Here is a 27290-nt window from a genome sequence, read left to right on the forward strand (position 1 = left end):
AATATTAAGATGCCTACAGTGGATCCTGAACCATGGAAGTCCTTGGAGATCCCAAAGTGACATAATTTCTAAGGCCTCACAGGTTCCCCATTTACCCTTTGACACATACCTGTTCTAAAGGCACAGTCATTTTCCCAATTTCAAAAAGCAAGGAGGGTTGCACTTTTTAGAAAGTAAAATGCTAAAAGGGAATAAAGGGCAGAAATATGTCTTTACAACCATCATTTTGGTGGTTGGATTTCTCAACTATTCATATGTGGGACCTGATTATCCAATACTTGGGCCACCTGATATGAAGAGCTGACTCAATGAAAAAGACCCTGATGCTGGGAAAGATTGAAGGCAAGAGGAGAAGGGGGCAATAGAGGATGAAATGATTCAATAGCATCATTAACTCAATGGACATAAATTTGAGCAAACTTTGGGAGATACTGGAAGATAGAGGAGCCTGGCATGTTGTAGTCCATGGGGTCACTAAGGAGTTGGACACAACTTAGCTTAGTGACTAAACAACAGAAGCAAATTCTTTGTTGATGGCGAGGATGTTCTGTGCCGTCAAGGATGTTCAGTAGCTCCTCTGGTCTCTACCCCATGGATTCCACTTCTGCTACTCCCCACCAGCCGTGACCACGCAGGGATGGAACTTAGGTCTCCTGCATTGCAGGCAGATTCTTTACCAGCTGAGCAAATAGGGAAGCCCCAAAATGTCTCTAGACATTGCCAAATGTGTCCTGGGGACTAAACTACCCCCACACCTCTCACCCTCTCTCTCCAGTTAAGAACCACTGAGTTAAGATATTCAAAGATGACAGGCATAGAGAAGAAAATAGGAAAAGCAAGGAGGAGGGACTACTCTGCCAAGAAGTTCCCTACATATGATCTCAATAAAAGAAAGGATCTGAGCAAACAAACCCATGAGGAAGGAACCAGGAGACCAAATGTTAAAGAAAAATATGCCAATTACAAAGATAAAAAGGCATTTATTTGAACAGAAGATCCACTAAGGAACATTCTTGAATGGCACAAAGAATGAGGTCTAACCTTCAGGGAATTCCTCTCCTGCACAGACATGGCATATGGACAAAGTTGGGTGTTTCCACGTGCCCAAAGTTCAGGCTTGGCTAAAGGGGATTTATGTACAGAGGGACTTTTGGGGAATGGTTAGGGGTGATTTGCAGTACCAGGCCCTACAATTCAACAGATGCCCAAAGTCTTGGAATGGAAGGGGAAGCCACATAATACAACATCAGCTGCCCAACATTTCCCTGAAGATAATGCTCCCCTAAATTGACAGATGGGTTTCCCTGGTGGCTCAGATGGTAAAAATCCACCTGCTAATGCAGGAGATTCTGGTCTGATCCCTTGGTCAGGAGGATCCCCTGGAGAAGGAAATGGCAACCTACTCCATATTATTGCCTGGAAAATCCCATAGACAGAGGAACCTGACTGGCTACAGTCCTGGTGGGTTGCAAAGAATTGACATGACTGAGCAACTACACAACAATAATCAGTTGAAGGATATAAGACGTGGTGCTGGGCACAACGGGTCTGAGGTCCAGCAGGACAGTCCACATGCATGCCCAATCCCTGACTTCACCAAGACAGCCAAGCCCTAGAACTTCAGACAAAATCTACTGTGTGTTATTCACCAGCTGTTTCTGATGTTCCAATACTTCCCTCTTCTGAACAGGAAAAGAGATAGTTAAGACTTCCCATTTAAAAAAGTTTCTTTGAGCAGATGACAGGAATACAGAACATCTTTTCTGATCTTTGCTGTTGTAGAGGTAACCCAGTGGGAAATGGACTGGACCTCATTTTCAGTCCTGTGATTATGACTCTCTTGGTCATGGGCTTTCCTCTTTACACATATGTATCCTATTTAAAGCACAGGAACAGAAAGAAACTCCTTGACTACATAGCATTTTTTAATGCTTCTTCTTACACTTGCCTAGCCTCCCACGAGGAACATCCATAGGACTTCTAGCTCGATACTCTTTGGATAAAAGTGGAACCAGCCCCTGCCACCTGCTCTTCTTTGCTACAACATGCCCACACACTCCTTCCTGTTCTTAGCTGAGTACAAGTCTTAAGGGGGAACCAAGTCTGGGTGGAGGTCCTAGTTACTTGCTCCCTGCCGTGGTTGTACAGAGCATGTGACCAGGGTACAAAATCAGGTGTAGGAGTACAAATATGCTGTGGAGGGTTAAATTGTCACTTGTGGACTCTTTTGCTCATACCCACTGGGGTTTCTACAGCTCAGCAGTAAGTACAAGGCTGATGGAGCACCAAAGTTCTATCTACTCATCTGTCCATCCATCTATTCACCCATCAGTCCACCCCTCAGTTCATCTATCCATCCATCCAACATTTGTTGAGTGCCTGCACACTGCCATGTATTGGGAATAAAGAGAAAAATGAGAATGAGAAAAGCTTCTCTCTCCAAGAATTTAGAGTCTCTAGGAGAATGCTTCCATGAACAGAAAATTTTGAATTATTGATAACATTTCAGTGGGTGCTACAGTAGCTTCATGGACTGAATAAACACCAGCCAGAAATAGAATGTGGTCTTTTGCATGATCCTCCAATGGGTATTCTAGAAGACTTGGTCATCAGAGCATCACTCTGGTATCCCTGTTGCTTCAGGGAGCAAACACAGATCATGTCCATTCATGTCTGTGTGGAGATATAGGGAGACCTGCTTTAATACCCAGCACCCACCGTGGGTACATGTCCCAGCACTCATAACATGCACAATGATTTCCCTCCACTGATCAACAGCCCAGTTAGGTTAATGATCCTGCTACCAGAAATTTGGGGTGTGATGGAAATTGTGTAGAGCAGCATGAAGAAATAGCCTTCTAGAAGGGATTTGAAAATCACGTGTAGAAAAGTGAGACTGAATGTGCTTTGGGAGTTTTGAAACGTTTGACCAAATCGTCAGTGATTTGTAGGTCCTTGGATCAGTTATTAACTGGTCTTTTTGATTATCTATTTTCTAGATTTCAAGAGCCTCATCAAAGACCTGCTAACAATCCCTTTACAAAAAGGAAGGAAAATGAATTATTCAAAATCAGGCACTGGAAAGATTCAGACTGACAGTACCATGTGCTTCAAACTCTTTACACACTGTTAGGAGCATCAACAGTTAAGAGCTCTTTCATCATCAAACCTAGTCTACCATCCCGCGATGTCTGTAATTAGAGACTCAGATTACTCATTTTGAATTTATTCCAGATGATATGAGTGTCCAGGTTATACCCTCTCTAGAAGCCTATCTCATGGAAAGAGGCACAGTTCAATAGTTAAGTGCTCAAGATCCAAAACCAGACTACAGGTGAAATCAGCCTTGCCACTTCTCAGCTGTGTGGCCTTGGACAAATCGCTTGACCACTCTGTGCCCTAGCCACTTGTGTGTCAAAAAGGAGGCTAATTGTCTCTGGTGTCTACATGACGATGATGACATGAGTTTCTGTGTGTAAGGCACTTACAGCAGGGCCCAGCCCATGGAAAATGCTACATAATAATGCTTGTTCAATAAAACTTGAGGTTCCAACAGTGCTTTCTTAGCACTTCTTATCAGCTTACTTCTGTTTTCTGAATTTAATCATTATGTACATTAACCCAGGTGGCTCAGTTGTAAAGAATCTGCCTGCCAATACAGGAGGCTCAGGAGACTTGAGTTTCATCACTAGGTTTGGAAGGTCCCCTGGAGGAGGAAATGGCAACCCACTCCAGTATTCTTGCCTGGAGAATCCCATGGACAGAGGAGCCTGGTGGGTTATAGTCCATAGCATCAAAGAGTTGGATGCGACTGAACACACACACTTGCACATTAACCAAAGCAAACTAGAGGCGTTGTTCTAGGAGGACCTAATTTCCTCTCCCTTGCCCTAGTTTTTTCAGTAGAAACACTATTAAAGATTGAGTTAACAGGTCCAGCTTCCGCTGGAAAGTAATCCTAGCATATTAGTTCTTTTTGGTTTGTCTTCAGTAGACTGGGATCATGGATGGTTTCAGTTTCTGCTTTTAATTATGGGGAATATGGATCACTCTGCTCTCAAGCTTCCTGCTCATAGACTGCTAGCTGTTACAGACAGCTTGAATCAATAAGAAGGGATGGGGTGGGACCAGGGTTCAAGCTTGGTGTAGGAGCACAACCATGCTGTGGAGGATCAAATCACTGTTGTGGTTCATTGTTCAGTCACTCAGTCATATTTGACTCTTTACGACCCCATGGAATGCAGCACGCCAGGCTTCCCTGTCCTTCACCATCTCCCAGAGCTTGGTCAAACTCATGTCCATTGAGTCGGTGATCCAACCATCTCATCCTCTGTCATCCCCTTCTCCTCCTGCCTTCAATCTTTCCCAGCATCAGGGTCTTTTCCAGTGAGTCAGTTCTTGGCAGCAGGTGGCCAAAGTATTGGAGCTTCAACTTCAGCATCAGTCCTTACAATGAATATTCAGGATTGATTTCCTCTATGGTTGACTGGTTTGACCTCCTTGCAGTCCAAGGAACTCTCAAGGGTCTTCTCCAACACCACAGTTCAATAGCATCAGTTATTCAATGTTCAGCTTTCTTTATGGTCCGACTTTCACATCCATACATGACTACTGGAAAAACCATAGCTTTGACTAGACAGACCTTTGTAGGCAAAGTAATGTCTTTGCTTTTTAATACTCTGTCTAAGTTTGTGATAGCTTTTCTTCTGAGGAAAACATGTCTTTTAATTTCATGGCTGCGGTCACCATCCTCAGTGATATTGAAGCCCAAGAAAATAAAGTCTGCTACTGTTTCCATTGTTTCCTCCTCTATTTGCCATGAAGTGATGTGACCGGATGCCATGATCTTAGTTTTCTGAATGTTGAGTTAAAACATGCTCAGTCTCCTCTACATTGTTTATTTCTTTGGCCCATAAATAAATAGGAAGTGACCATAGCACACTGGTTCCTAAGAGATCTCTGGACCAATAGTTCTCACACAGGGTAAGTGTAGCCTCAGGGACACTGGGCCGTGTGTGCAGCTTTGTTGTCACATTTTGGAGAGGTGGGGTTACTGGCATCTAGTGGGTGTGGACCCAGATCACAGCTACACTTCTTGGGACACACAGGTCCCCTCAACAAAGAAAGAGCCCACGCCCATGTCAACACTGGTGAAGTTAACAGAGGGCAAAGTGTCAGGCTGCATGATGCCGGATGCCTTCCTTAGAAAACCAGAGCTGCAGTGCGGGTATGTTTCTTTTGTACTATTTACTATAGTTAGGACATGGAAGCAACCTAAAGGTCCATCAACAGAGGGATGGATAAAGAAGATGTGACACATATGTACCATGGAATAATATGCAGCCAAGAAAAGGGACTGTGTCCTTTGCAGAGTTGTGGATGAACCTAGAGACTGTCATCCAGAGTGAAATAAGTCAGAATGAGAAAAACCAATATTGTATATTAATGCGTATATGTGGAATCTAGAAAAATTGTAGAGATGAACCTGTTGGCAAAGCGGAAATAGAGACAGATATAGGGAACAACTGTATGGACACCAAGGGAGGAAGGGGGCTAGGTGGGATGAATTGGGAAATGGGATTGACATATATACACTATAGATATTATATATAAAATAGATAACTAATGAGAAGCTAATGTGTAGCATAGGGAACTCAACTCAGTGCTCTATGGTGACAAAGACTGGAGATATAGATATATATATATATATGCAGAGCTGATTCACTTTGCTGTACAGCAGAAACTAACACAACACAATAAAACAAGTATGCTGCAAAAAAAAAAAAAGCCAAAAACCAAAAATGAAACAAAGACCTCAAAAAAAAAAAAAAGAATACCAGAACTGAGAGATCGCAGGCAGCTGCTCTTAGTTTTCCAGGGAGGGGTTGACCAGGGTGCAAGGGCGCACACTGCCCCAGGAGAGACCCCGTGTCAGCCCCAGGCTCCTCTGTCACTGCTCTGCACGCCTCACCCCACACGTCAGTCCTTCGCGGCCAGCAGCCAGGAGGCATCAGATACCCACGCACGGTCACATGAATGATGGGATCACGGTTCACTTTGGGGACTTTGGGGGGCCTTGCTGTGTAAAGAGGGAAAGGGGAACATCAAACTGAATGGCGTCTAATGCACAAGGGCAAATCAGATAGAAAGAAAAAGCACTTTACAAGCAGTAAGATCAGCTCGAGGTATCCCGTGCCATTCCTAACACAGGTCTCATGACTGTCTAGGAGGTGAGCATCATCGCCATTACTCTGTGCAGATGAAGCAAACGGGGGCCCAGAGAGGTGAGGCTGTCCGCCCAAGGCAGCACAGCAGGAAACAGAGCTGGCTTTACACACAGAGGCTCTGCCCCATGTTGAAAGGTGGGAGTGAGTGAGTAAGGCACAGGGTCCGTGCTCCCCGCCCAGCTCGGCCTCCTACTAGCTGTGTGGGGCGGCTTTCTTCACCCATCTCTGCTACATCCTCCTTTTAAAATCTTAATCAACTGGGGATTAAGAGCTGTGCTTATCTCTACATCTGTGTCTCTATTTCTGTTTTGCAAATAAGATCTTCTATATTATTTTTCTGGATTCCAACACCAATTAATTAAAAAGCCCACAACAGTCACTTTCAAAAAAAAAGAGTTGTACTTACATACAAGTTTTTTGATTAAAAGAGATGAAGGAGGGATCGTGCCTGACACATTATAAACTATTGGTGAATGTTAGCTGTGCTTGTCATCATTTATAAGCAACAGTGTCACTTAATTATCCCATGTGAAGACCGGAAGCTTTCCCAACAGGAGTGTGACGGAAGCAGGATGTAACTGAGTCTGGGGGCCGTGGGGAGTCGGGGTTGGGGGCGTGGGGAGGTAGGGAGGTGGGAGAGTGGGACAGGTTCCCTGAGGAGACGGAGGACTCCTCTCTTCACTCCCCCATGGCGGACTTTTCCAGAACCTGTCCTCAGGCCCAGGCCACAGGGGTGGTCCAGGCTGACGTGAAGCTGTGGGGTCAAGGTCCCTCAGTTTTTCACTCCTTCAGGTTGTGAGGTTCTTATAGAAAAGCTGACTTAGAGGGAAGAGGCTGTGTTGAAACAACTGCTTCTGCGTCGATGACCTGTTGGCTTCTAACCAGACATCCGTGTGTGCTTGCACGCTCAGTCGCACAGTCGTGTCCAATTCTTTGCGACCCCATGGACTATAGCCCACCAGGCTTCTCTGTCCATGGGGTTTTCCCAGCAAGACTACTGGAGTGGGTTGCCATTTCCTCCTCCAAGGGATCTTCCCAACCCAGGGATCGAACCCATGTCTCCTGGATTGGGCAGGCAGATTCTTTACCAGCTGAGCCATCTGGAAACTGATGTGGGAGGGGGGTAAAATCTGTCACACGAAATGGCAGTGGTGCAGGGGCAGGGGGGCACTCGGCCTCAGAGGGAGACCACTGTGGGGAGAGGGGGTCAGCTTGGACCTGAGGCCAGGACTCCCCAGAAAGAACTCACCCTCAAAAAAGGTCAAGTGGAACTCACGGAGGGAAGATGGAAGAAGAAGGAGGAAGGGAAGTGGAGCTGGGGGTCAGGCCAGGCCCTGGGGTGTAGGCAGCTGGCTCTAAGCATGGCAGGGCGTTTTCCGAGTCACAAGAATTCCTCAGTGATAATCTTTCAGTTCACACCATGAAATTTTTATTTCCCTTCCTACTCTGTATAAGGAAATCGAGTGTAACACAGAGTCAACTTTCCAAAGGAGCTTTATTAGTTTATTATTATTTTTTTATTGTGAAGAATAATTAGCCTGAGTGCCTTTTAATTTGTTCCCATTACGATGTTTGCAATAACAACAATTAGAAGCTGGCCAGGCTCCCTGCTTCTAGGCAAGCAGGCGACTCTCGCTGGCTGGCTGGGAGCTGGCTTGTGTGAAGAGGTTGGGGGGGGGCATGTAATTAATTATTGTGTCCTTTGCCACATTGAGCCCAAGGAGAAAGGGAAGGAACTTTGTGCGACCCTGTGGTAACTCGCTGGAGAATAATCAGATGAGACGTGCCTTTTGTACAAATAAGGTCAGAGAGGGAAAAAAAAAAGAAAACCTCAAACCCACCTGCTTGAGAGAAGGATTTGTATGATGTCAGAGGGCTGGAGATGTGGGCTTTTGAAATGGCAGATATTTGCAGAAGGACAGAGAGATGATTCCCAAAGGCCCATTAGGGAGTGGGTCTCTGGCTTTGTAACGAGGGTTGTTGGGGGGGCGGGGGTGGCGGAGGTCTGTTGTCAGGATGGTGTGAGGCCATTTCTGCTAATCACCTGCTTCTGGGTGGAGTTTTTATCCCAACCATGGGAATAGCTGGATGTGAATGCTTACTGGGAGCATCACTGAAAACCCTGGCCAGGGTGAGGGTTTTGACAGGCGGACTCCCAGAAGCTCCCTGGCTTCCTGAAGGATGGACTGGGGTCTGAGGTCCCTGATTGTGGGTGGGGGAGCATCGTTTGGTGGGTTCTTCCATACGTGGGTCCCAGGATGTGGACTAGGATGGGGCAAGAGAGGCACCTTAGACACGGCATTTAAAAAAGGTGCTCTCTCTCCAAGTCTTCCCAGTTCAGGGTCAGCTTTACATGATTCTCAGAAAGAGCGCCTCCTAAAGGTTTTTTTTCTGGAAGTGCCTCATTGAATCAAACTAGTCTTATTCCAGACCAATGGCCAGGCTGGTAAACTGACAACTATCTGGTTGGGAAAAAAGGCTTAGTTATGGTTTTACCCACTCCGGTATTCTTGTGGGGGAAATCCCACAGACAAAGGAGCTGAGTGGGCTACAGTCTATAGGGTTGCAAAGAGTCAGACATGACTGAAGCGACTTAGCAAGCACGTGGTCAGCTTTAATATTTGTAAGCTCAGCCCTCTGCCATGGAGCACTAAGACCACTTCTGCACGGCTGCATGGAGAGAGAGGAAGAGACCCAATTCTCCATTCTGCAACGTGGTGCTCTTCCTGACACAGCTGCCAGGCCATGTTCTGGGCTCAGCAGAGCTCCTTCCCTGCCTCCATTATAGATACCTTCAGTGGCATTTCCTACGGTTACCTTTCCTTATTGACTTCTCTGTGTCCATTACTTTTTATATATTATCTCCTATCCTTTAGACAATCATCTGGATCATCGCACCCACTTACAGATGAGAAACCCAGGCTCTGCAAGGTTGGGGAAGCAGGTCAAGTTCACACAGGGGATAGAAACCAATCTCCTGGCCCCAAGCTCTGGGATCCCTGCTCCCTGATCTTCTGGCTCGTCAGGTCTGTCCACCTCGTGGCTTCTACACCAATGGCATTTCATAGACAAGAGCCTGGGGCTCAAGAATACACAGTTCCTTCTGGGGTACAGTTGATACTTCAACACCAGTGGGAGGTTGGGGGAGGGATGGAGCGGGAGATTGGGGTTAACAGATATAAGCTATTATCTGTGGAAGGGATAAACAACAAAGTCCGAATGTAGAGAACAGGGACCTATATATATTGATTATCCTATGATGAAACATAATGGAAAAGAAGACAAAAAGAATATATATGTGTGTGTGTGTGTATGTGTGTGTATAACTGAATCACTTTGCTGTACATCAGAAATTAGCATTGCAAACCAACTGTATGTCAATAAAAAACCAAACCAAAAAAAAAAAAAAACCCAAAACCAAGCCAAACACACCTATTGGAACTTCCAGCTGATGGACTCAAGGATGCTGATATAAACTGAGTCTCAGTGGTCATGAAATATATATTACCTGGGGACCTCCTGATTTAAACTGAGGTATTCATGCAGGAGCAAGGGAGGGGAAGGAAAACCATCATAATTTGCCTTTTGAGTTTTCATCTTATTTTAATTTCTATTTTGGGGGGTGTGTTGTACACTGAGCGTACTATAATTATGCAGTACAGTAGTATGAGTACAGTAGCATAGGCCTGTAGTTTCTAAATAAATAAATATGCATAGGTTTAGGGGGCATGCTAAAATAAGCTTTACTTCTATTTGATGTGATCAAAAGTGTTTGGAAGTGACTGCCTTGCTGTTCAGTGGTTATTGGTCCACTCAGAAGCAGCTTTGCTGAATTGAGTGCTTCAGATGAAGAGGAGTCACTAGAATCCTGAAAGCATGGGACTTGAATACCTGCCTCTGTGTGTGTGTGTGTGTGTGTGCACAAGAGACAGACAGAGAGATAGAGACAGAGAAAGAGATAGTGAGAGTGAGAGACAGAGGCAGACAGAGAGACAGAGACAAAGAGAGAGGGAGAGAGACAGAGACAGAGAGAGAGGGAGACAGAGAGAGACAGAGAGAGAGAGAGACAGAGAGACAGATTGATGTTTCTCCTGAGGGAGACCACCTTGGAGAGTAAGAGCTTTGAATGCAGAGTGCCATGAGAACATATATCCTTGATGGGACTCATAGTTGGGTTCAAATTTGGTCAGAAGAGAGCATCCCCCACTTCCCAGGGGGCCCTTTGAGAACTGGAGGCTGGCAGCCTCAGCGGGACACCACCCTACACCTTCTGTCCCTCTGTGTGAACACAGGCATTTGCCCTTCTGTTTGTTGTCCAGATTTCACAAGAGATGCTCATCAGAACCAACCTGGTTGACTGTAAAATTGCCTCGGGGGTGGGGGTGGTTGGGCACAGTTGGATGCTTGGCTTGGGTGGTGCTGGGTTTCTGGGTAAGGGATGAGACCCAGAACCCCTGGGCAGGAGAGAGCATCCAGGCTGCACTGGTGGGGTGGCTCCACCTCCTGTATGCACCTGCGGTGGATCTTTGGGCCTGTGGGCTCCACAGAAATTGTATACTCGATGTTTCCACACAGAGCAAGGGGTTTAGCCTGACAAGAGCTGTGGCGTCTGACCGAGGTGATGGAATGAAGGGTGATAAGGAGAAGAGTCTGCTGAGTATTTAGGCCCCCGAGTGGAATCAGCCCCTGAAGTCCAGTGTCTGCAAAACTCTAGGGTCAGGAGCAGAGCCGAGCCAATTTCCAGTTCTGACTCAGGCACTGAGCCCACTGTAGGACCTCCAACAAGGGAATGTCTCCGGTGCCGTAAAGCGCAGAGGTGTCTAACATGATTCCAGCCAAAAAATATAGTTTTTAAAATATTTTTATAGTTATGTAGTTTTATATATAACAGTTATATAATTTCAGATGCCAGTCGAAACTAGATAGAACTATATATAGAAAACACACACACATACCTTAGAATGTATCACATGTGATAATATCTCATAGTTTATATGTCTCATAGTTCATTTGTTTTTAAACAGATTCATCCACCTCTAGGATACAATTACTTCTTTGTTTTGAACACAATCTAGTGGGAAGCATGTTGGAGGTGTAATTTTTTTTTTAATATGAAGTAATGATGCAGGCAAGGCTATGGTTTTTCCAGTGGTCATGTATGGATGTGAGAGTTGGAGTGTGAAGAAAGCTGAGCACCAAAGAATTGATGCTTTTGAACTGTGGTGTTGGAGAAGACTCTTGAGAGTCCCTTGGACTGCAAGGAGATCCAACCAGTCCATTCTGAAGGAGATCAGTCCTGGGTGTTCTTTGGAAGGACTGATCTCCAATACTTTGGCTACCTCATGCGAAGAGTTGACTCATTGGAAAAGACTCTGATGCTGGGAGGGATTGGGGGCAGGAGGAGAAGGGGACGACAGAGGATGAGATGGCTGGATGGCATCACCAACTCGATGTACATGAGTTTGGGTGAACTCCGGGAGTTGGTGATGGACAGGGAGGCCTGGTGTGCTGAGATTCATGGGATAACGAAGAGTCGGACACAACTGAGCGACTGAACTGAACTGAATGATGCAGGATGATTGCCAGTTGAACAGAATTTCCATTGTTGGTTTTTGTACTTCTTTATACAACCCCACCCCTTTCGCAGCCCTAATATTTGTTTAAAATTGTTCGGTAATTGTCCTTTCCTCTTGGACTTTGGGAGTCATAGCTATCCTGATTTTTCTGAACGGTGGAGTCAGTCAATAATAATAAAACAGAGGTAGGAGTTTCTGTTCATACCCATCAGTGCCTAGATCACTTCATCATCACTCAGTCCCTCTATGTTACTAACCCCAGGCTGCAAAAGGCAAAGACACAACAGCAAACTCATAAAAGATATGGCTAATGTTCCCCTTCCTCCTAATTCCTCCAGACTTTTGCATGGGCTGTGTGTGTGTGTGTGTGTGTGCACATGCACGTGTGCGTGTGGGTACACATCTATATGCAGTTTCAGAGTTTACAGATTGCATACTTTCAAAGTGGGTTAATGTCAAGTTCAGCTGTGACTGTTAGCGAGGTGGATGGGGCTGCACAGATGCAGCTTGCAGATGGTGTGGAGTGAGCGGCCTCAAGCACGTAGTTCAAAGTGCAAACAGAAGCTGTGTAATAAAACAGCAAACTGTGGTTGGCGTTGAAACTGCTCCTGGAAAAATGGCACCCAAACTAATGTATTTTTGTCTATATTCTCTTTTGCACATTTTGAAGCTGTAATAAAAATTAACATCAAAGGTTATAAGTGATCTCTTCGTGTGTGTGTGTGTGTAGAAGGTGGAAATTGTTCCTTCACTGAGCAATGAAAGATTTTCTGACACTGTGCTTAGCTTCCTTGAAAACACTCCACTCACAACAGCCTGTGACCACCCAACAGTGAGCCATGTACTCAGGGTTCTAACTTTATTTTTATTGAAGTATAGTTGTTTTACAATGTTGTGTAGTTTCAAGTGTACAGCAAAGTGGTTCAGCTATATGTGTGTATATGTGTGTTTGTGTGTGTGTGTGTGTATACATAGACTCTTTCCCATCACAGGTCTTTCAGACCCTTCATCATAGCTTATTACGAGATAGTGAAGGCAGTTTCCTGTGCTATACAGTACGTCCTTATTGTTTGTCTATGTTATATTCAGTAGTGTATATCTGTTAATCCCAGGGTTCTGACTTTTGTTTGCTCTTTTTAATATATCCTTATCTGGCAAATTGACCACTGGAATATTTTCTAGGTCTTTCTTTAAGATATCCTACTAATAAAAAAAATCTGAATTCTTATGCATTTTCAGAAAAACCTACGTGCTGTTCAGGACCAATATGGCTCTCAAAGAGAAGAGGAAATAGAGGCTTGCTTTGAGGTCCAAGGCTATATTTGATTAATGGCTCATATCTTATAATTTTGTTCTCTTCAGAAAGGGTTTATTTTTAGGAGCCTTAGTCTTCCCAGAGGACATCCAAAAGACCAGGAGTAAAAATCAGATGGTTGGCAAGGAAGGTGGGCAGAAGTTTTGCAAAATGTCAGTGACATATTTCTTCCAATAGACATGGCTTCAAGACTTAACAAGTTGAGTCCTTAGCTTTGAATCAGTTTAGCACAGGTGGCAAATTTACACAAAGAAGCATCAGTCTTGCAAGCAGCAGAGCCATTGAACAAGCCCAACTAGCCAATTGTGATTTCTATTTTGGGTGACCTTTTACCTTGGGGCCCCCAAACTGTCTGGGAGAGCCCACTCTTTAAAGAGCCGTCCATCTGAGAGTAGACACAGAAGGGCCAAGGGCAGGGAGGGCAGTGTCTCCCACAAAATCAACGATTCTCCATGTTCACTCATCTTGCAGCAAAGCAGGATGAAAGATTTACACTATTTCTTATTTCAGGGAAAAACTGAATAAAGGCTTTTTTTTTTTTTTTTTTTAAGGCATTGACTTTCAGGGAAGTAGATTTGCATCCAGACTCAGGAAGTAGACAGGCCGGTAATTACGAAGCAAAAATAATCTGTAACTTGCGGAAATATGAGGTATGAATAAGTGTTCTATCTCCCAGATAGAGGGGTATTATCTGGTTGTTGTCTTTCAATCAGAGATAAAACATCCTTGGGTAAATTTAAGGAGAGTGACTTAAAAGAAAATTTCCCTCCAGAAATTCTGCAGAAAAGAATTCTCTTAAAAAAAAAAAATAAATGTGTAGAGGGTTAGGTCGTGGGGTTTTGAGAATTCAAAAGAGCGAGGAAGAGAAAAAAGGAAACTATTTCCAGTTACTAGTAGATACATCAACCCAGGGGCCAGGTGTGGCGGCTTTTATATAAGCAACACCCCGGTCTATACAAAGCTGATTGTTTTTGTAACACTGTGAGAGTTGAGTGTGCTTCTGGGTTTCGACCCTGAAGGTAGGTGTGACCCTGACCCCCTTTTGACAGGCCCCCGTCCCACTCCATCCCATCTCCTGCCTATTTTGCTTTCAGTAAATCAAAAAATGAAAGAGCATTCGCCAGTACCATTTTTCTAGGTTCCGTGTATATGCATTAATGCACAATATTTGTTTTTCTCTCTGACTTAACGTCACTCTGTATTACAGGCTCTAAATGCAGATGTAGCGAATGGCCTTGTGGACATGGAGGGGAAGGAGAATGTGGGACGAATTGGAAGAGCAGCACTACATAGGTACACAATCATGTGTAAAATAGCTAGCTAGTGGGAAGCTGCTCTATACCCCAGGGAGCTCAGCTCTGTGCTCTATGATGACCTAGAGGAGTGGGATGGGATGGTGGGAGAGAGCCTCAAGAGAGAGGGCTAAGGATACATGTATACATATAGCTGATTCACTTTGTTGTATAGCAGAAATGAACACAACATTGTAAAGAAATTATATTCCAATAAAAAATACAAAAAGTGGGGAGGGATAAATTAGGAGCTTGGATTAACAGGCTGACAGCACTATATATGAAACAGATAAACAATGAGTGTCTACTGTATAGCCCTGGGAACTGTATTCAATACCTTATAACAACCTATGATGGAAAAAATCTGAAAAGGATGTATATATATATATATATTCTCTATATATCTGATATATATATATGTGTGTGTGTGTGTGTGTATATAACTGAATCACTTTGTTGGATACCTGGAATCAACACATTGTAAGTCAATTATACTTTAGTAAAAAAAAATTTAAGACCTTTACTTAAAGGTGCTTTCATTTTCTTTCGTAAAGCAAAAAAAGAAAAAATACCATCCTCCCCACCCCCAGGATCCACTGGCAACTTCCCAGGACTGAAGGAATAACTCAGAGCTTCTCTGAGTGTATTTTCTTCTTCTTTTTAAAAAAGTTTTATTGGAGTACAGTTTCTTTACAATGTTGGTGATTTCTACTGTACAGCAAAGTGAATCAGCTATATGTGTACATCTATCCCCTCTTTTATGGATTCCTTCCTATTTAGGTCACCACAGAGCACTGACTGGAGTTCCCTAAGCTATTATAGGAGGTTCTCATTAGGTATCTATTTCAGACATAGTATCCGGGCTACATAGGTGGCTCAGTGGTAAAGAATCTGCCTGCCAGTGCAGGAAACTCAGGAGATATGGGTTCGTTCCCTGGGTCAGGAAGATTCCCTGGAGGAGGAAATGGCAACCCACTCCAGTATTCTTGCCTGGAGAATCCCATGGACAGAGGAGCCTGGTGGGCTACAGTCCATGGGGTCTCAGAGTCAGAGATGACTGAGAAAGCAGACATGTATCAATAGTGTGTGTATTTCAATCCCAGTCTCCCAGTTCACTCCGCCTCTGTGTGTATTTTCAAAGCACAGCCCACATGGAGGACATAGGAGAAGAAATATCACAAGGAATGCCAGGGTACCTGCCAGGGAACAATGTGGCCTGGCAGATGTTGCCCTGGGCTCCCTGACATCATTCCCACCCACCTTCCCCTCTGCTTTCCTCTGCTCTGTGAGCTGATAAGTGCCACGTCTGCTGCCCTGGGCACCTTGCAGCCAGAGACCCTGTGACACGGTTCTGGCCTATGAGATACATAAGAGGGAGCTGGCAGAGAGGGGCTTCCTTTCTTGAGTAAAAAGACATAGCTCCAAGAAGAAGGGTTTGAGGCCCCCATCTCCTTCCTGCCTGGACAGATCTGAGGTGCAGGCATGTCATGGTGGAACCAGAACACAAGAGCATCCTGCTGTACCAGCCATGGACCACTTACTCCTGAACCACATGTCGCCCATGCTGGACCAAGGCCTGGCTGCTTTAGCCACTGTAGTCAAGTTCCCCTTAATGTACAGATTAACATACTTCTCACCGGTAAACCCTAGCAAGAGTTTCAAGCTCTTTATGTCACTGTAAGAAAATGCATCATTTCAGTCGTCTTTGGGATACATGGTTTTTCTACCTGAATTGTTCTTTTCTTTCTCTGGCATCATTCAGTGTTGTCAGGACAGTAAAGGGGAGGAGGAAGGAAGAGATTCAAGGAGCTAAGAGAGGATGAACGGATGTCCCTTTGATGAAAGGAGAAGGTTGTGTGATCCAGGGGAGTGTCCAGCTTACTTGTCCAGCAGGCAAAAGCTTACATGAGGCTTCAGACTCTGTTTCGTGTCCTGGTTCCAAATCAGGAAAGGAGTATGTCAAGGCTGTATATTGTCACCCTGCTTATTTAATTTATATGCAGAGTACATCTTGTGAAATGCCGAGCTAGGTGAAGTTCAAGCTGGAATCAAGATTGCTGGGAGAAATATCAATAACCTCAGATGCAGATGACACCACCCTTAATGGCAGAAAGTGAATAAGAACTAAAGAGCCTTTTGATGAAAGTGAAAGAGGAGAGTGAAAAAGTTGGCTTAAAGCTCAACATTCAGAAAACTAAGATCATGTCATCTTGTCCCATCACTTCATGGCAAATAGATGGGCAAACAATGGAAAGAGTGAGATATTTTATTTTTCTGGGTTCCAAAATCACTGCAGATGGTGATTGCAGCCATGAAATTAAAAGACACTTGCTCCTTGAAAGAAAAGCTATGACCAACCTAGACAGTATACTACAAAACAGAGACATTACTTTGCCAACAAAGGTCCATCTAGTCAAAGCTATGGTTTTTCCAGTAGTCATGTATCAATGTGAGAGTTGGACTATAAAGAAAGTTGAGTGCCGAAGAATTGATGCTTTTGAACTGTGGTGTTGGAGAAGACTCTTGAGAGTCCCTTGGACTGCAAGGAGGTCCAACCAGTCTATCCTAAAGGAAATCAGTCCTGAATATTCACTGGAAGGACTGATGCTGAAGCTGAAACTCCTGATGCGAAGAACTGACTCATTGGAAAAGACCCCGATGCTGGGGAAGATTGAAGGTGGAGGAGAAGGGGATAACAGAGGATGAAATGGTTGGATGGCATCACTGACTTGATGGACATGAGTTTGAGTAAACTCTGGGAGTTGGTGATGGACAAGGAAGCCTGGCTTGCTGCAGTCCATGGGGTTGCAAAGAGTTGGACATGACTGAGGGACTAAACTGAACTGAACTCATGTCCAGGAACCACCCATAGTTCTCTGAAAGCACTCCCTGATTATGTGCATGGTCTGCAAAGCTCTTGAAGGAGACGCTCCCTCCCTTTCTACCACCCTGGGGCATCATATAGATATTTTGGGGCAGGGATAAGTAGGCCAAGTACGACATATTACTTGAGGCTTTTTTTACTCAGCAAAGAGGCTGAAGGACGGGATTGGTGGCCTCGAGGAGAAGCAATAGGGGAGTTCAAGGAACAAAATTTTTGGAAAAAGATTATTTTGCGAACTTTAAGGACTAGGTAAAGGAAATGGCAACCCACTGCAGTATTCTTGCCTGGAGAATTCCACGGACAGAGTCTGGCAGGCTACAGTCCATGGGGTTGCAAAGAGTCAGACAGGACTGAGAGACTAACACTTTTCAGGTACCAGAGTAGCTTCTGGGGAGCTCTCTTAAGAATGGGAGTTGGAAAAAAAAATTTTTAAGAGAATTTGGGAAAAATGCTTGCCATATCTGAAATGGTAGGATCATTGTTTTCCACTAGGAAATAAAATAATTTTTTTTTTTAAATTGCTTCATGTTGTTACACTGAGACACTTTGTGATGCATTTTATGCTACCTCTCTCTGACATGTTCAAAGATTTTGAACAGGAACTCGGCCATTTGGAGGCAAGCTCATCTAGAACATTATTAGTCCCTTTTGCAGAACTCAGATGAGACACGGAGACATCTAATGACTCATCTAGGTCACTAGGAAGTTACCTGAGAAACAGAAAATTCACTTGAGTTTCCTGTGCGGCCTTCACTCACTCCCACCCCCAACCTGCCAAGCAACCAAGGTGCCTTCACTGGTGGTGGTGGTGGTGAAGTCACTAAGCCATGTCCGACTCTTGCGACCCCATATATAGCCTGCCAGGCTCCTCTATCCACTAGATTCTCCAGGACCTTGACAAATACACAGAAATATCCCCAGAAGCATGGAGCCGGGGGGACCTGTGGAGGGTCACCAGGCAAGGAGGTGGCTGTTCCATTAAGAAGAGACTTCAGGAAAATAAAGTGATACCAGGACCTCAAAGAGGAGAAACTTCCATTGGGATTCCTGTCTCAACATGTCCCAACTAGCTACGACATTGAAAAGCTAAGCCCACCAAGTGACACAAAGTGCCCTCACCCTTTCTCTGTCCTCTTTCTCATAGAGCAAGAGAGACATGGTGTTGAAGGGATGGCTAATTTACTCACCAAATTCCATACCCCACTGGGCTCCTGCTACCCTACCTCGGCCTAGGCTGGACCCCCACGGCAGACCCCCTTCCCTTACGTCTTGGTTCTGACCCTCCACATTGTCTCCTCCCCACCCTGAGTCTTTGTCTTCTGGAGGCCTCTCCCGGGGTCCCCCGTGACCTCTCCTTTCGAGAGTAGACGGCCTTGACTAAGCATCATCTGGAAAGCTGAACCACAGTTACCGTGGCCGACATTAACTGCCTGGTTTTCATGACTCTACCAAGCACTGTACTTGGGTTGTTTAATTTAGTCCTTGCAGCCACTTGAACAACAGGCCCTACTATCGGGTTGGCCAGAGAGTTCATTCGGGTTTTACCATACAGAAAAACCCGAATGAGCTTTTTGGCTAATCTGATACCGTCCTCACTTTAGAGATGAGGAAACCAAAGATCAAGAAAGAAGCTATCTCATGCTATTTTGGCAAAAAGCCGGAAAAACCGAAAAGAAAAGAAAAGGGCATCACCGTACTAAGTCTGCCTGGTCCTTCTTCAGCCCTGGCCCCTTCTCTTTTTTCATCCTGGTTGCTCTTACAAGCTCCTGGGCTCTGTGCTTTAGACCAACATCCCCAAGCCTGTCTCTCTTAGATTCTGTGTGTGCAATGGCCCAACATCACTCGCTTTCTCAGGAAAAGGGCAGATTTTTTCAAAGTCCACAATTCAGACCTGTTTCAAGAGAAGAGAGAAACCTCCTGGCCTCCAAAAGCTCTCCCAGGCTGTTTGCTTGCCAGTTAGCCCCTGGCTCAGCTGTTCCTTCTAAAGTTGCTTCTGCTCCTGGCAGCTCACTGGGCCAGCCCTTGGAGTCTGAGCAGGTGTGGGGCCTCCTGTGGCCTGTCTCCCACCCCCAGGGGTGGGGTGTGCCTTGGGAAGGTCTGGAATTACAGGGACGATCCCTGGAGAGGAGGCAGAGCCAAGGAGGTGGCATCTCTTGGGGGACTGCTCTTTGCTCTTTTAAAGCTTAAACATTTCAAAATTGCCTTGTCATTTTCACAGGTCTCTCAGCATGCAAAGGAACTAAATAGCAAAGGGTCTGATTGTGAGTTTAGATAGATTTTAACACCTTTTTTTTTTTTTCTCGGTTTCAAAATGTGTGGGCAGTTTCAGAACGCAAGAGTTGCATCTCACATGGGGGGAGCTGGGATCTGATTCCTCCACATCCAGGAGGGTACTTAGGAAAAGTACAGGTTCCGTGTGGGTCCGGGGGAGTCAGACTGGCTAAGACACACTGTCAGGGACTGAAGCGTGTCCTCCCCAAGTTCATACATTGAAGTGCTAACTCCCAGTGCTTCAGAAGGTGACTGTATTTGGAGAGTGGGTTTTTGCAGAGATCATTAAGAGTAAATGAGGTCCTCATGGTGGGATCTAATGCAATATGACTAGTATCCTTGTAAGATGAGGAAATTATGACATAGATAATTATGAAGGAAGACTACGTGAGGCCACAGGGAGAAGACAGCTGTCTACAAGACAAAGAAAGAGGCCTCAGAAGAAACCAACCTCCTGATGCCTTGAAGCCTTCCCAAGACCAAAGCTACACCAGGATTCTCCGTGAGATTCTGGCCTCCAGAATCACGAGACAATCCATTTCCGTTGTTTAAGCTACTCAGTCTATGCTTGTTTGTTATGGCAGTCTTGGCAAACGGACACGGAATTCACACGGTGTCGATACCCAGTTGAATCAACGGCTTTGTGTGATCTTAAACCTCCAGCAGAGCCAGAGATGTCTTCATAAATATTTCTCTGCAAAGAAGTGGCAAACTGAGGCCCATGGAGAGGCACGTTTCACACGTTCAGCCTCCGCTCCTGCAATTCCCTTTGAGAGATAACCTCAAGAAGACAGCGGTGCGTCAGCCCCGCCGAGATTTTTACCTGTGGTTCTAGGAACTCGGAGGCATATTAGCATTCAGGCTTTGCATAGACCACTAAGCCACTTCTAAGAACACGGCTACCTGAAGCATTTTGCAAAAACACATACGTGCTGACGTTCTTCCTCCGCATTCCTTCCCCACTCTGCGGGCCTGCACGTGGTGCCCCGCCAGGGGACCCGAGTTTGGGTCCTGCAGGGACGGCATGCCATGAACCACGGGGGATCATGCCAGGGAATTTCAATCACGCCTCATCTTCTTGCCTGAGCACATTCAGTGAGAAGGCGCAGCAGCAGCCTTCTCTGTGGTAGACCACATTTGTTTTGCATGCCAGGCTCTCAGACTCTCGCTTGCCTGTCACACAGAAGGGAACAATGGTTGGCTTGGTCCCACACCTCTCTTTCGCCTCCATTTCCACATGGGTATCTTGCTCGAAAAATGAGTTATGGGTTTCCTCCTGTGAGAATTGCACGCACTGATAAAGGGCCATCCCAGGAAGAAAACAAGATAGTTTCCCCGCTCGCTTGGAGCTGCAGTTGGGGAGGGCACACACGCTATAAATTACAGGCGACAATAAATGACCACAGTGCGGGGCGCTGCTCATGGCCAGGCTCGGGGAACAGGGTACCGGCTGCGAGGAGAATACGGACTTCAATAGAGAGTAGGGCAATTCTTCTAGTGTCGCGCTCTAAGGCAGGGCCCACATCGTACCAAATGCAGTGTTTGTTTTGCTACCTCTCCAGACTCAAATGAGTGGTGTGGACCACGAACCCAGACGATGCAAACCCTCGGCCTGACGAATCACCTTGATAAACTGAGCCATGAAAAATGGCCCAGATTTCACTTTGATTCTCTGAAATTCAGTCTCCATATTATATTCTTGAGTGAGTGATTGTAATCATCCCTGAGTTCCTTTTAATGACCGGAAGGAATGAAAAGACCTTTTCCCATGAGCCCTTCTGAGTCTTGGTTGGGGTGCTAGGGTCCCCTGCACACAGTTCCTCTTGAAAGCTAGGCTGCCACCAGTTCCTAAACCTGGGGGGCAGGTCCAGTCGGTTTCCGTCCTGGGGACACAGGGACTGTGGGCTGGTTTAGGGGCTGAGCTCCTTGTCTTTGCTGGTGTCTGAGCAGGTCACCAGGTCCCCCCTCACTTAGCTCTGCTGTCTCACCAGTAAGGACAGGAAGGCAGGCCAGCACTGCACACCGAAATCCCATTTATTACCCAGTGTGATGTTGAAAAATTTCCTGAATCTGCCTTCCTGAGTTGATAGAATAGGAAACAATCATCGTTTGGAGAGAGTATTGAAAGCAGAGTCGAGGCAGGAAGATTCTTTTTTTCCTTTCTGTTATTCTACAAATATTGCTTCCTTTGCTTGTCAGAGGCCCAGAGGAAATGCAGCGAGAAGGCCCTTCACAGCTTCTCACCCCCAGCGGCCGGCGTTTCTGCCGCAGGAGCTCAGTGCCGTGAGGATGTGTGACTCATACCCAGCGCATGACTCAACTTCACTAAAATGTCCTCAGCTGCCAGTAAAGAAGCACTTTAAAACCCTTTAATTTGAAGCTTTGAATCGGTTAATGACTTGCTTTCTTCCCCTTCTCCTGAAATCCTGCTTTCCCTACAACACACACACACACACACACACACACACAGACACACACACACACACACATCTTTGTCAAGCGTTTAAATTTCAGGGACCCGGAAACACAGAGGCTCTGTAGCATCCACAATAGCGTTTGTTGTGACAAAGTGGCTGGCAGCCCTCTGCATTCTTCGGCTCACTTGGCTCGATGAATAAATAATGAGTCACAGACACTATTTGGGTGCGCGCGAGCGTTTGTAGCTAGAAAATGAATGATCCCCACCCCCCACCCCCCATCCATCCCACTCCATCCCAGCTCTTCCAAGCCATTAAGCCACAGGCTGTGCAGGCGCTGGTCAAAGGGCTCGCCCCGACGCACACGGCAATGTCTCGGTGACATTTCTGCGTTCCTCTTTGTGTTTGTTTAGGCACGGCCCTCTTTTTTCCCAGCAAAGATAACCCCAGACGCCCATGCACAGCACACACATACTCACACACTCAGAGCTCAACCACAGCTTGGCGCGTTTCAAGAGGCTGGTTGCCAACATGCAGGCAGGTACCCCGCACTAGCTGCTTCTATTAGGAAGCACACAATCTCAATGACTTCAGCTGCCACTTCAGACGCTTGACTTAGGCAACTTCTTCGTTGCTCTTGGCGGGAGAGACTTGTGTATGCTTCGCTTTCATTCTCTCTCAGAAGATGCCGGCAGCCTCTTTTGCATTGAGGCTGCAAGGAATAACCCAGCAAGGCCCCATTCTGGGGCTTTCAACCTAGACCAGTCTGCCCGGCTCCTCTACTATCCGCCTTTCGGAGACAACTGACTTGCTACTTTGTCACTGAGGTGTCCCCGCCTGGGCGGTGAGCAGACCTCTGCCTCCGCCCCACACTGGCACCAGCCTTCTTGGCCAGCGATGCTGGAGTCCGCTAAAGCCCAGGGCAGGCTGGCATGTGGGCCACACTGCCTGCCCAGCGCGGGACAACTCAGCCACAGCCATCTCGGGCCAGGGGGGCAACCAGAGAAAACCCAGAGAGCTTCCTGCAAGCTTTATGATCTCTAGGATTTTAATCAGGAACAGCCCAACTGACTTGCCCCGGACAAAGTTCTCACCCACCGACGGAACCCCTCGACAGCTTAACTAAGTATTTATGAAAACATTTCTCAAGAGCGTCCATCTGATGAATAAGTAATCCAATAGCCTTGAAATCTTACACCCGAGGAGGTGTTTGAATTCCTCCCCCCATACAGACGGGAGAGCGGCAGGGGCTCTCTGTACCCAGTTACAACAGGCAGCCACTTTATTATCTACAGAGCCGAGCAAAAGTAGATATTAAAATCTCAGAGTGTACTCACCTCTCATGAAGCACTGTGGATATGAAGGAAATGACTCAAACATGCTGTCTGAAGCCATCGCTTCCTCCTGAAAAGGCACCCTCTTCTAAAGGCGGGGGATTCAATGAGTTCTTTTACCTTAAGAGCGAGAAACCAAGAAAGGTCACCGTTTTAACCTCACCCCCAACCATGGTTCCCTACAGGTCCTTTTTGTTTTTTGTTTTTTGTTTTTCCCTCGACACCTCTGGGGCTCCCTGAGCCCTAAGGAAAAAAAAAAGAAATGTACCTTTGCAAAGACAAATATTCAAATTGGTAAAGATTAAAAAAAAAAAAAAAAGCGGCGTCTTGGCTGTGGGTTGATGATGTTCAGAACTCTGCAAAGCCCTGTGGTTTCCAGTCAGAGTGATCCGTCTTGCCTGCTGACCACTATGCTGGGCTCAGACTTCTGACACTGCCAGGCTACCCAACTTGTGGTTCTGTGGTTGTTTATGAGGCCCAAAGAAGTTTTCACACAACCCAAATTACAAATTTAACTGTTCCCCTTTCCACAGCCCATCTTAATTGGTTCTTGCCAATCATGTGACTTCAGTGATGTCAATTTTTTTTTTTTTTTTTTTTTTACTTTCTGAGCAATGCCCTTCCTTCCCTCCACCTGCCCTCCCCCAGGCGGTGCAAGAAAATAGCCGAGGAGACTTTGCAAGAGAAAGAGAGAGAGAGAGACTGCAGAAAAAAAGTGACTCAGAATCTTATTATATCAATGATCTTTGCTGATTTAGTACAACTTGAGTCCGGTTGTTGTTATTTGTGGTTTTGGGAACCCCTGATTATTTTGATAAAGATTTCACTGCTGCTTATTCAATAGTAATTCAACCCTGGCATCGGGCTGCTGTGCAGACAGGATATGGAGCCCATCATTTCAGATGCTGGGCATCAGATCAGCAGAACTCAGCCCCTGGTAAAGATGATCACAGCATAAGTGAAACTATAAAAGGAAAAAATAATAAAAGGAAATATTTGGATGAGAATCTGACCCCTAAGAGGGTCTAGCAACTTACTGGTATTTTAAAGCCTGCAAAGAAGAAAACATTTTAATTTTGTGACTAAAAGACCATTTTAATAAAACCAAAAGTATGTGGTTTTCTTCCTCCTAAGTGGACATCTTTTCAGTAAAGGGATAAAATTATGTTTATCTCTTACACACATACTACACACTGAACTCAGGAAGCTAAAGGAAAACAAAGAAAAGCGAAATTCTGTACTTGGGGTCGAAGCAGTGGCTGCCTTAACACTGTTCACTTTTTGCTTTCACCCATGAACGATCCCTGTATTGCCTTTTTCAAGTACAATTCAAATTAGTAGGCTAATTCACACCTGTAGGTAAAACTCAGCCCAGCACTGTGGCAATTGCGCTTTGAGAGCATTAAGAAGACTTCCCAAAATATAGGGAGGGCAGAGGGGATGGTCCTCCAGAACAAGAACTGACAAAAGAATACTAGACAGCTCATTCTGTAGCTTAGGAAGAAGCACGCCTACTTGGAAGTGCTGAAAACCGGCTAATCTTGCACATGGGCCAGCCATTTGGGGCGTGCATATTTATTTATTTTTCCTGCCCATTGGTTTTGTTGTTGTTGTTCTGTCCTCCTCTTTGCGACCCCATGAACTGTGGCCCCTCAGGTTCCTCTGTCTATGGGATTCTCCCAGGCAAGAAAACTGGAGTGGGTTGCCATTCCCTCCTCCAGGGGGTCGTCCCAACCCAGGGATTGAACCCACATCTCTTGCATTGGCAGGTAGATTCTTCACCACTGAGCCACCTGGGAAGCCCCAGCCCACTGGCTTTACCAGCTCACTAATCAAATGCTGCTCATTTTGAAGTTCCAAAGTAAACATCTCCTTTCCCCATTAATAACTTTATTTCTTTTGCTCTGTTCTGTATACATCCTCCAGGGCAGGATCCCCAACCCCCTTCCCTGGGCCGCACAGCAGGAGGTGAGCAAGAAAAGCTTCCCCTGCTGCCCCCCACTTCCCACTGCTCCCCATCACTCACATTACCACCTGAACCATCCCCTGCCCCCCAGTCCTTGGAAAAATTGTCTTCCACAAAACTGGTCCCTGGTGCCAAAATGTTTGGGGACTGCTGTTCCAGGGCACTCTGTTCATAACTTCAGTGCACATGGTTAAGAGACACTATGAGATAAAGGTTTGTTTTTTTTGTGAGGTGGGGGGTGCTCTGCTGGGTCTTGGTTGCTGCTCGGGTTTTTCTCTAGTTGGGGACGGCAAGGGCTACTCTCTAGAGCACAGGCTCAGCAGTTATGGTGCATGAGTTAAGTTGCTCTGCTGCATGTGGGATCCTCCCGGATCGGGGCTCAAACCCAAGTCTGCTGCCTTAGTAGGCAGATTCTTTACCACTGAGCCACCAGGGAAGCCTGAGACAAGGGGTTTTGAACTGCTAACTGTGGATTCCAAGCTGGCCAGTGATAGCCAGCAAAGACACTTTGTAATAAAGTCTGTACTATTAGAATAACCCCCCGGGTTTTCCCCTCCCATTCTCTCAATTTCACCCCACACACCAGGGATAACACAGTAAGAGATCAGGGCACAGGGCTTTTAAAAGCAATAGACATGATTCTTTCTTACTCCTGTTTTGACTAAAGCAGGAATTGAAACTCCAGAGAGAGACTGCTTTCTCCCAGACGGGTGTGAAGTTAGCTTGCCAAAGCTTGACACCTTATTAGTACTTAGAAGGATAACAATGTGTGCATTTCTTCAAATTTATGAAGATCTCAATGTCATGCAAGTTGCCTAGAGCTCTCCATGGAAATCCTCTGTTAAGATAATTACCAGTGTGTTTCTGGGCTCCCTGATAAAGTTGAGGCTGGTTAAACCCCATACCAGGGTCTTTTCTCTCTGCTACACTGAATACTCCCCGGACGGACCCTACAAGGTCAACACTGGAACATGCAGCTGCCACATCAGAGTCGGTTGAGACTTCATAATGACTTAGAAATTCAAGTGGTGATGCAACTAGTCCTTTGGGTATTCTATTCCAGAAACTTCCCAGAAAATTTTAGCCTGAAGTGTCCAGATGCTCAATGGGAGAGTTTGGATATGCCCGTTAAATGCCCAATTTCTTGGCTTTTCTCTGTGGGCCTAGTTGGAGCCGAGTATGGATCTTTCCCAGTGGGATCTTCCTAGGGCAGGTCATGTTTAAAGATGAAAGTAAGGCTGGAATTTGCAGAGGTCTCATGGTTTGTTGTGGGGTTCCCAGTTGGCTCAGTGGTAAAGAATCCATCAAGATCCCCTGGAGAAGGAAATGGCAAAGCCACTCCAGTATTCTTGCCTGGAGAATTCTGCTAGAGGAGCCTAGTGTGCTACAGTCCATGGGGTCTCAAAGAGACATGGCTGAGCACACACGGTTTGTTGTAGTCATCTGTGACCCTTGGGGCTGGAGATGCCACGGAGCAGCAGCGGGCAGTCTGAAGGCCTGCACGCTGGCCTGGAGCTGCCTTGCTCCAGGTTATCTGCCGTAATAGCAGATAACTCCCCGAGGCCACACTTGGAGTGTTTCCGGGTATCCTCCAAGTCATGACAATAATAAAGACTCAGCTGGCTGCTGGTGAACTTGGCCTTACCACTCCCTTTGGAGTCCGAGACCAAAGGACACGTGTGCCATCCATGAAGAGCCTAGGGGGACACCTTTGACCATCTTTCAGCTAGCACTGTTCAGGATTCTTTAAGTCTGTCCTGCTTCCTCCAAGTGACTCAGGCTCTGGGCTGCCGGCTCGGGACTTGTACCCAAGTGGCTGCAGTGAATGGGGCTTTGCCAAGTAATTGGATGGCAGTTCTCATCCTTGCTCAGATTGGCTACAGCTTCTACTGGGGGACAGATACGCTTAGGTGTTATTTTTAGTGGCTCTCTAAAAATAACAGCAAAGGTGGAAAGATGTGTATTTGCATAATCCTATAATTAACGTACATACTTCTGTGTGTAGTTC

General features: G+C 45.9%; 1 protein-coding gene across 5 annotated transcripts in view; it reads right to left on the minus strand.

The window, feature by feature from the left end:
- The window catches only part of RUNX1 (RUNX family transcription factor 1), a 274888-nt gene extending 251087 nt beyond the window's left edge, over positions 1-23801 (minus strand). For 2 of the 5 annotated variants that reach the window (XM_025293413.3, XM_006071987.4), the window contains exons 1-2: positions 23585-23800; positions 23320-23436 (exon numbers count right to left, since the gene is read on the minus strand). In XM_025293413.3, coding sequence (XP_025149198.1) covers positions 23320-23377 — 58 coding nt within the window. In that variant the 5' untranslated portion in view covers positions 23378-23436; positions 23585-23800. Of the gene's footprint in view, positions 1-23319; positions 23437-23584 lie in introns of all 5 variants that reach the window. The other 3 variants (XM_006071986.4, XM_006071985.4, XM_025293398.3) reach the window with 2 other exon arrangements.
- Positions 23802-27290: the final 3489 nt, after the last annotated feature.

This window comes from Bubalus bubalis, chromosome 1 (genome assembly GCF_019923935.1).
Source record: "Bubalus bubalis isolate 160015118507 breed Murrah chromosome 1, NDDB_SH_1, whole genome shotgun sequence".
Classification (NCBI taxonomy): Eukaryota; Metazoa; Chordata; class Mammalia; order Artiodactyla; family Bovidae; genus Bubalus; species Bubalus bubalis.